General features: G+C 33.2%; 1 protein-coding gene across 1 annotated transcript; it reads left to right on the forward strand.

Annotated features, from left to right (window-relative positions):
- The first annotated feature begins 2840 nt into the window (after window positions 1-2840).
- On the forward strand, window positions 2841-6884 carry LOC135838782 (uncharacterized). Its single transcript, XM_065354540.1, has 3 exons — window positions 2841-4549; window positions 5973-6216; window positions 6301-6884. Exons 1-3 carry the CDS (start codon window positions 4486-4488, stop codon window positions 6401-6403), a joined length of 411 nt encoding a protein of 136 aa, XP_065210612.1. The 5' UTR covers window positions 2841-4485; the 3' UTR covers window positions 6404-6884.
- The last annotated feature ends 3766 nt before the right edge of the window (window positions 6885-10650 follow it).

Raw genomic sequence — 10650 nt, forward strand, 5'->3', positions numbered from 1 at the left:
CATCGGAGAGGCCTTTTTTAGACATATCGAAACAACATTTCCTACTTTTGATGTCAGAAGTCAGTTTTTATATTTTTCCTATCCTCTATAAATTTTGGTCGGGTGAAAGCTTTGGAAAAAATTCAAGAAGTGAAAATCCATGACTTTTGGTGGTTCCTTGATTTTCCCTGCTGACACATCTTCTTCCCAAGTTTTCCCAAATTTCCTGACTTTTTATCAAAATTTTTCTATCGAGGGACCCTCCTCTCCCTTGGCACGTCTCGGTACTTTTCTCAACATTCAATCTAAATCTCAACAGTGCTAAAGACTGCATCTGAATCTGATCACGATGCTGTGGTTTTGAATCAAAATTGAAGTTTTGAAAATGCTAATTGAAATTCTATTAGGTACTTAATAATTAAATATACTGCCTGATTGGATATTTAAGGCACTATGAAAATGATTTCAAATAAATGTCGTGTGTTATTATTTCTTACAAAAAAAAAAAAAAAATGGGAACTTTTTCTCTCAAAACTCAATACGAATGCCTAATACTCTTTTTTATTCTGTTTTGTACGTAGGTACTTATTATCCAGCCTTAAAATTATTTCTATAATTTATTTTTATTTTGAACAGGTATATACTTACTCATCACCTAGTTCATGGTTGCTTATTATAGCCTCAGAGATCATGGCTCCTTGGATTTTCATCAGGTTTCACGACAAGCGCTAATCATTGAGAATAAAATTATTTTATATGAATTTTCCTTATTTTTCTGTCTTCTGATTTGTTTTTTTTTTTCAATTTTATTTTTTCATTATCAAATTTAATGTTACCTACATAGATACTTAAGTTTTATATTGAAATAAAGTAGTCATTTTTATCGAATGTCCTTTAGAAAAAATAGTTTTACCATATACAAAAATCACCTTGCTTGCTGAACGAATCAAATCCAATAACTTGGCCTACTAGTCCGGCATATGACAATAGGAGTAATTGCACCCCCCCCCCGCCGATCCTCCGGGACAACTTTTTTCTTAAAAGGGACATCCTAAGGAACATTTTAAAGCAAACTTGCCAAAAAAAAGTTGGCCTTACTTACAAAATGGCGGCCATTTTGATTGACAGGTCAGCCGAAATCGCAGATTTTGCGTTTTAACATAGGACTTGCACGAACTTTTTCAAACTTTACAAAGATAGATCGAAAGATCATGCAAAAATTTATCACCTGTCAAAATTTCAAGTGCTAAAGTGCGTTTTTCGATTTTTGGTGAATTTTTGAAAATCCAGTTTAGGCCAAAAATGAGGGAAAAAATCAAAATTTTACCAAATTGACCAAGAAAGCTGAAATTTGAGATATACCATATTTTCGACATGCCAAATCGATTGGAAACGGTTTCAACCCGTTTTGAGCAGTTCTGGAGCCTCCAGCCGATTTTTGAAACTCGAAATGTCCACAAAATTCCATCAAATTGGAGTTGTAAAGCTAAAATTTATTCTAAAAACTAATTTCAATACGCTACGAAGTACTGCAGGTGAATTTCAAGTCGTTTTGGAGCCTCCAGTGACTTTTTGAAAATTCCTAAAACCTCCAGCAGATTTTTGAAACTTTAAATTTTTACAAAATTTTATCAAATGGAGATGGAAAGCTGAAATTTACTCTACACTCCAATTTTAACACCCTTTGAAGACGACTTCAGGTGGGTTCAAGTAATTTTAGGCTCTCCAGCGACTTTTTTTGAAAATTACTGGAGCCTCCAGCAGATTTTTGAAACTTTAAATTTTCACAAAATTTCATCAAATGGAGATGGAAAGCTGAAATTTACTCTACACTTCAATTTTAACACCCTTTGAAGACGATTTCAGGTGGGTTCAAGTAATTTTAGGGCCTCCAGCGACTTTTTTGAAAATTACTGGATCCTCCAGTAGATTTTTGAAACTTGAAATCCCCAACATTAATTTATCAAATGGAGTTGGTAAGCTGAAATTTACGTCGCAGACTACACGGTGGTTTCAAATGGTTTTGAAGCTTCCAGCTAATTTTAGGAAATTTCAATTTTCCAAAAAAACGTCATACAACCTTTCAAAAAGTTGCTGGAGGCTCCAAAACGACTTGAAATTCACCAGCAGTCAACTTCGTAGCATATTGAAATTAGGTAGTTTGCAGAATAAATTTCGACTCTCCATCTTAGTTTGATGAAATTTTGTGAAAATTTAAAGTTTCAAAAATCTACTGGAGGCTCCAGTAATTTTCAAAAAAGTCGTTGGAGGCTCTAAAATGACTTAAAATCCACCAGAAGTCGTTTTCAGAGGGTGTTAAAATTGGAATGTAGAGTAAATTTCAGCTTTCCATCTCCATTTGATGTTTCAAAAATCTGCTGGAGGTTTCAGGAATTTTCAAAAAGTCGCTGGAGGCTCCAGAACTGCTCAAAACGGGTTGAAACCGTTTCCAATCGATTTGGCATGTCGAAAATAGGGTATATCTCAAATTTCAGCTTTCTTGGTCAATTTGGTAAAATTTTGATTTTTTCCCTCATTTTTGGCCTAAACTGGATTTTCAAAAATTCACCAAAAATCGAAAAACTCACTTTAGCACTTGAAATTTTGACAGGTGATAAATTTTTGCATGATCTTTCGATCTATCTTTGTAAAGTTTGAAAAAGTTCGTGCAAGTCCTATGTTAAAACGCAAAATCTGCGATTTCGGCTGACCTGTCAATCAAATGGCCGCCATTTTGTAAGTAAGGCCAACTTTTTTTTCGGCAAGTTTGCTTTAAAATGTTCCTTAGGATGTCCCCTTTAAGAAAAAAGTTGTCCCGGAGGATCGGCAGGGGGGGTGCAATTACTCCTATTGTCATATGCCGGACTATACGGTACATCGGAGCAGGCTGCGTTGGTGCAAAAGTTCAAGTAAGGTTGGTTCTTTTTTCTTCGGAAATAGGATTGAAAATTCTTCTTCATGCTCTTCAATAATTTTTAATGGGTACCTATCTACCTGTGTCGAGATGACAGCTAAATATATTGGTCGTACAACATTTTCAAATGTAGAATCATCTCTCTCGATGCTATTGTAATTCAGGAAATTAAAAAATTGTTGAGCCTGCTGAGATAAAAACTTTTCAAAATCAAATTTTTTATACATTTTAAGTAAATTTGCCGGAGCTCAGGCTTTAATATACCTATTGGCTATTCAAAAAAATTTCCACCAATTAAAAATTACCTTGCGGTAGGGACAACTTTGGCACTTTGAGCTTTAATAATTTGCCACTGGCTGTTTAGACTGAGAAGCCTTTCGATCGTTTTGAGCTGTTATTAGGTATTTTAATTCAAAATGTGATTTTTTAAATCCAATTCTGTACTTATTATTGAATCATCATGAAAATTAATTTTCGAAGTAATTTGTTTGGAATTCTGCAATATGGGGCCTAAACGGTTAAAAGTTTCAGAAGGACTTTAAAGCGCATGTTTTTCATTTGGAGAGCTGAAATGAAGTAATGATTTCCACCAGTTTGTTTTATTGTTTGAGAAAAAATTATATTTTATAAAAAAGTTAAAAATATTGCTAGGTCATCTAGTATAAATGGATAATAAAACAGATTTGACTTTTCAAAAATTATCTAAAAATGAAACTCTGCATTTTATAAAATTGGCACGAAGGTTTTTTTTCGAATATGACCCAATACTTTTTCAGTATGGTGTGATACTAAGTACTTAGAGTGAGTCGTTTTTCTGTTTTTCATCGTCCATGTATTTACCTATTTTATAACTTTTTTTTCAATTTGTTGACGGTCTACCAAAAAATTATCGCCAAATGCATGAACCCCAATTCAAAGTCTTAGGTCGATGTCTAACCCCTGCTGATTCATTAACTAGGCTTCAAGTTTCAAAAATTTAAAAATTTTCCAGGTCTCGACTTTTTTTTTCAACGTTTTCTTGAATTATTTTGTGAATCAGTTGTTCGATTGCAATAATATCACAGCACCCTTTGTACGAGTAAAAAAAATCTTATTTCTGGGATACGCGAAGTACCTACGAGTATATGAGTATATGTAGATAAGGACTCAGCGCAGCAGTTCCGCAAGTAGATAATTAATATGATCTCATCAAGTCATCAGTATTTTCATGTATGCAGTTCGGTTATCAACGTACATTGTACAGCCATACTCGCGTAGTTTCCTATACTAACTGATGCTTATTTGCTTATTTGCTTACCCAAGTATACATTTATATGAATTTTTTTTTTACAACACATCCGGAAAAATTGTTTAGTATGCAAAATTCGCGTCGAAAAATTCTCCTATAGTAGTGCTTCTTATTTTATTTGCGTATCTACCTACAAAGTATCTGGTTAATAGATAAAAGAAATATAAATTTAAATAGAATTTGAGTGTTTTTACTTTTAAGGCATCTACGTCTCTCGGTTTTGTCCCATCATACAGTTTATTTGTATGTTGATAATTTTACTCACGTTTTTTTTGTGATTGTACATATCTGGCATCTATGTACCATGGATATTAATAAATATTTACTAATCAGCACCGTTATATTATTCGGCTCAAGTTTTACATTCGGTGAGTTGGTACATTAATTCAATTTTTACCTTTAGAATGAAATATTTCTATAGTGTGGCGTGTAGGTATAACAACTACAGGGTGCCCAGAAATATCGAGCACCCCTAAAAAAGTTTTCTACCAAAATACTTTGGTTGGTCACAGCGAATGATAATAATAATGATAGCGCATGATTGGTTGTTGGACTGGAGAGATAACATTCCACCAATCATATGCACCTATTTCACGTTGCCAACCTATATTTTTAATGAAAAACTTTCTTAGGGGTGCTCGATATTTCTGGGCACCCTGTAACAAGGTAGGTAAAATGTCAAAATGTGGCCACCACAAGGATTTTTTCGCCATTCTGGAGCTAATTCAAATTTCTGGTGTAATGGAAAATCGCCCTGGAGACATCAGAACGGCTCCAAATGGTACAAATTCGTATTCGGAGGTTAGTTTTAGTAAAAAAAACAGCGATTTGTTTCAATTTCAAAAATTTTGTCACGAATGGGAAATTATTCATTTTTTACCTATTTCTTTGTAAAAAATTCTAATAAAAAAACGCGCTTGAAGATTTAAAATTGTTTGCCCGCTCAGTTATCGACTCAACTACTCTTAAAATGTTGTAATACATGTCCCAAATACGAATCCGTGGTTAGTTAACCCAAAATGACAATTTTTTGGACTCCAGGGGTTCCCAAAGTTGTGAATAAAAATAGAATTTTAGGAACCACTGAGTATTATTTTCAAAACCTTTTTAAGCGTAAAATATCTGTTTGAATCCGATAAATGTTATGCGAGATGATTTTCCTATTTTCGACCCTCAGGGGCAGAAATTGGGGAGGGTTTCAATTTTTGGAAAATTTTGGAATCGCCATTTTGACATTACCCCTTTGAACCCGGCTAAAAAGCTTTTCACAGTTTATTAGTATCCAAAAGACCCCCATCCTACCAAATTTTGAGCTCAATAAAATTTTGCGTTGGTACTCAAAAATCCAATTTTCCAACTTTTTATAATTTCGATATTTTGGGAACCCCTGGAAAGCTAGAAACCTGTGATTTGCGCCAAACGTAACGTTTTGAGGTATATAATTACTTATCTAGATGAAAAAGTTTAATTAGGCTCCCTGCATATTCGTAATTTTGGACCCTATTTTTGGAGCACCCCACTTTAGGCACCCCTAAAAAAGGCATTTATGCATATTTTTTCAAAAAAATTGAAGAATTTACATTTGAAACACACTAGCAAGAGCTCGATAATTTTTCATTCGATTTTTCCTGTAACTTTCAAAATTGAGCTATTTTGGGATAAATTAAAAAAAAGTTAATTACTTACAATATTCAATTAAAATAATTTTTTTATTTTTATTTTCAGTATTTTTTCAAATGAAATTTTAATAATTCCTGAATTAATTAATTACAATGTAAAATCATGTTGCAGTGTCATCTGCAGAATTATGCTCCATCGCAAAACATTTCACAGACGGTTGTACACAATGTAATTTCCTTGCGTTTGGCCAAGAAAAGCAAATCCATACTGTAGAACTGCCTTTTGGTTTACTGAAAAAAGATATTGAAATAACTCATGCCTGCGGCCTAAGTGAAGATTCATCCGAGGACTACTGTTGTTATAATTGGCATCGTAAACCTTACTGTTGCAGTCGTTTCGGTCAAATTGTCAATGGGTACGTAAGAAACCAATAATGGAATGGAATTGATGAAAACATGCTTTTATATTTTCGTTTGTTAATTTTATTTATGATTTACAGAGGTGCATGGTTGTTCGTAACTGGAATGATGCTAGTTGGAATTTTCGCAGCTTTACGATATTATTGTATTCATAAAGCAAGCCAACGGGCTCGTGGTAGATAGAGAATACCATCGTCGTGATTTTTTAAAATTAATTTTTGCTCGTTGATGTTTTGAAAATATTCTCTTTCCAAATAGGTACTTACATGTACTTGTTTTGCAGAGATTAGCGACATTGCAAATCATTCTCGGATTCGATCATTTTCGTTTCCATTCTCTTTTTGAAATGTGACAAATTTTCTTGATTTTTTCGAGGCAAAAAATCTCCAATTTATCACCTTTATTTGACCAGAAACATAATTTCAAAACTGTTTTCGATAATTTAAAAAAAAAAAAAAAAAAAATTATGAACATAAAATGATTTTTTTAGCACGCTGGAGGAAAAAAAATTATATATGTAGCTAATTAGCTATGTAAGCTATATATGTACTTTTACTGTAAAAAAAATATTATTATTTTCGTTATCGAGTGAAGACATTATCGACATGTACATAGATACTGATGTTTTTATATTTTTCATAAAATAAAGGTCAATTATAAGACACCTTGGTTAATTTTAATGATCTTATATGTACATTATTTTTTTTATTTTTTCCAAGAGATTGCTAACAACATAAATGCAGATGCACCTAGTTAATTTTGTTGTTACAAAAGTGTGAATGAGTAATTTTTTAGAATATTTTAATCATAATTAAGTATTAAACATATTGTGTTATTATGGGAGAATCATGCTGATTTCTTGGTACAAATTACATCAACGAATTTTCTATTGCTGGGAAGATCAGATAAACTATGACGATGCACTGAAAAAAATTTTTACTGGATAAATTGTTAAAAAGAACTAATTGTTCTCATGACCAAATTTTTCACGTTTCATTCAAAAATTACAATACGTTTCGGAACTCTGAGTGCTTTCATCAGCGGTAATAACATTTTTTTTATTATTATTATGGCAAAGTTGCTCCAGTTTTGGCGTTCTGTCAAAATTATTAGATGTCAATTTTTGGCGAGTTGACAAAAAGTTGTTGTCAAACAGTTCTGTTCTTGCCAATCAGATTGCCCCAAAGAATCTTGTTTCTATAAAAATTATCAAAAAAATTTCTTTTTTTGTCAAAATTTCGTCAAAATTCTCAGATGAAATAGTCAAATGATCGTAATTGTTGCCGAAATTGCTGAGAAGAGTCTTTTTTTGGGTCAAAATATCAAAAAAGCGTTGATTTTTACTTTGGCTGTCTAAAAAAAAAGTCCTCTTTTTGTTTCAAAGTAAGTAGGTATGCCCAATTAAAGTGTTTCTTACAAGCTTATTTATTTTTGTCAAATTTCATCTCGCTCTCCAAATCTTTCATTTTTTTCACTTTTTATGGCAATTGGGTTTCAGACTTTGTATTTTCCAAATATCGCCATGGTCGCATTAAAATCGACAACAAACATCAAACACCATGATTACTCATCTAGTATGAATCATTTTTAAATTATTGCAATCACAATTCGTATTGCAATTTTGTCTGTTTTTTGGGATTTTTATCGTCGCTTGGTCGATTTGTAGAATTTAGTCATCCTCATCTATAGTAGGTACCTACCTATAGTCATAGACCGGTACCTACTGTATTCGTGAACATTCGAATTGTGAATACCATATTACATACCTCAGGCAAGTATACTTTTGTATGTAATTCAACAAAAAAAGTGAATACTTACCTCTGTCAGACTTGTGCTTTAAGAAGTTGGAGTTTTTTTTGGTGTAATTCCTTTGTTTGGACACGTTTTGCGTGGAATTGATTTCCAATATTGGATAGATATGGATATTAAATCCATTAGTGTTGAGCGCTGTCATTTTTATCGTTTGTTGTTTTACTTCAACCGGTGAGTAAATCAATTTATCATCTACCTATGGATTTTTAAAATCGAGGTCACCATGATGCTTAACGTGGGACAGAATGCAGCCTTTTTGTACTCCTCTCTCTAGGTGGAGTTCTCCGACACTGTTTCTCTGTTTTGAACATTTGCCATGCTCCCATCATACAGCTGTTTCATCAGCCACACCAGATGTATTGGGGCACCCATCTTGAGTAGAATTCTCTTCAGTTTCTGCTATTGTACACAGTCAAACGCTTTCTTGTAATCTACAAAACACAGTTTAATATGTACATTGTATTTGCATGTTTTCTCAATCAGCAATCTGAGGTTGAGGATCTGCTCCCTAGTTCCTCTTCCTCTCACAAATCCTGCTTGTTCTGGAGGGATTTGACTGTGCATGAGTGAGTATAACTTGTTGTACACAATCTTCAATAGTAGGTCTGGTACATACTTACATACTTTGCTGGTGTGTCATATCAGAGAGATTGTTCTGTAGTTCTCCCGGTTCTCAGGAGATCCTTTTTTGTACAGAGTGACATATGTCGACTATACCCAGTCCTTTGGCCATTCGCCAGTCAGTCATATCAAGTTGCATATTAGGAATCGAAGTGTTACATCACAATTACGTCACAGCTCATTTTTACCGGGTTTCACATTCTCATTTGGTCCCAAACAAAACTGTAGTTCTATAAGAAACCATGTAAAAATGGTATGCTTGTCATTCAAATTTCTCAATGAATAAGACACTTGTTGATAAAAAACTTATTTAAAACAAAAATTCAGACTTTCTAACATACCATATTACAAATATAAACGAGCTTTTTTAAACAACATTTTAGAGAAAATTGAAACTGAAAAGTAACAAATTTACATGCAATCTTATGGAACGTTTCTGCAGGTTGGGACCAAATGAGATTGTTCACTTACGCACACATACCTACATATGTTTTACAGCACACAAAGATCCGCTTCGATTCCCAATGCTGTGAATTTGGTGAGTGACTTCTTTGCTTCCCGCTTTGAAGACCACCATATCTAAGAAAATTCAGCTGAATTTCATTTCTTGAGCACTTTTTGTCTGTTCGGCTGTTCATGTTGGCTATTAATTTATATAGGTACCAAAAAAATGAACATAAAGATAGGTATAGGTAACCTACCTCTTCTATGTCCTTCAAACAGCAGAAAACTTCTCAGAATTATTGCTGTTCTGAAGAACTAATGAATCATCAAATAGGCTAAGGCTACCTACATATCAACCGTAAAAATATGTTTCCTATTATATACTTTTATCTAGCTTACTGTACCTATATATATTATTTTTCTTTTACCTTAATGTGTAAGTGTAAAAGAAAAGAAACATAAAACATAATAATATGTAAAAGTTTCAGACAGTGGCAGGGTCCATCCCCTCCCCCCCCCATGTCAAATCACTATAAAGTAGAGACTCGACGAAGTCGATAAAATTTTGAACATTTTGAATCTTAATAAAGAGACTTTATTTGCCGACTTACCCTCACTTCGTTCGGGCCTTTTTGCTTTTCTTTTATGGAGCTAAAATTTCAACAAAAAAAAAATCATTCAAATTCTGAAATTCTTAAGACAAAAAAATCGATTTCCTTCTATAGGTATAAGATAGAAAAAAAGTTGTTCTTTCACTTATCTATCATTTGTATCAAAAAAGGAATTTCCAAAAGCTTTTGTCCTCGCTATGTTCAGGCTAATTTACCTATTTGTAGTTTTTTTTTTACAAAATGAAAAAATTCCATGTTTGAGGCCTAGAGAATATGCTTAGTGTCTTTTTTTTTTTACAGATTGTTTTGGATCGCAGCGGTAATGTGGGTCATCTATGGCGTTATCAACTTCATAAAATGTTTGATAAATTGTGTTGTACCAGGAGGGATGCGCCCGCAGCTTCCACCTAGAGGGAAGATGGGTTCCATATAGAACGTTGCAGCAGTTGCACTTGCAGCATTGCTACTTTATGGAAAATTTGGAGTGTACTCTACGAAACTAAGTAGTTCGTTGAGGTCTTCTTCGTTTTTGTAGATGGACTTTGTAACAATGTATCGTCAGCTTTGTTTGAACGTTTGTGGTGAACACTTTTTTTTTTTAAATTCAAGAAGATTTTATCAATTACCTACGTATTACAATTTTAAGGACACCTCAAATGAATACCTGATATACTTATTTGACTTGACTTTAAACAAGTTATACCTAATTTTACATGACATGTGCAGGGTATCTCTCTAGTGAAAGTATACCATGCTATTTTTATTTATTTTTTAATAGTGCGACTGAAATATCTCTCCAGTGAGAGCATTCTATTTATTTTTTTGTATACTTACCAATTGGTAGCAACCTTCGTATAGCCTGTGATGCCGATCGTGATCAACTGATCAACTTTGAACTTGAAACTTTTAAACGATTGTAAGCTTTTTTTACATTAATAAAAC

Source organism: Planococcus citri, chromosome 3 (assembly GCF_950023065.1).
Source record: "Planococcus citri chromosome 3, ihPlaCitr1.1, whole genome shotgun sequence".
NCBI lineage: Eukaryota > Metazoa > Arthropoda > Insecta > Hemiptera > Pseudococcidae > Planococcus > Planococcus citri.

Bases quoted from the DNA above. Each gene is read 5' to 3' on its own strand.
- LOC135838782 (XM_065354540.1), top strand. From the start codon at position 4,486: ATGGATATTAATAAATATTTACTAATCAGCACCGTTATATTATTCGGC. The intron at 4,550-5,972 runs GTGAGTTGGTAC...ATCATGTTGCAG, and splicing joins CGGCTCAAGTTTTACATTCG to TGTCATCTGCAGAATTATGC. The intron at 6,217-6,300 runs GTACGTAAGAAA...TATGATTTACAG, and splicing joins TTCGGTCAAATTGTCAATGG to AGGTGCATGGTTGTTCGTAA.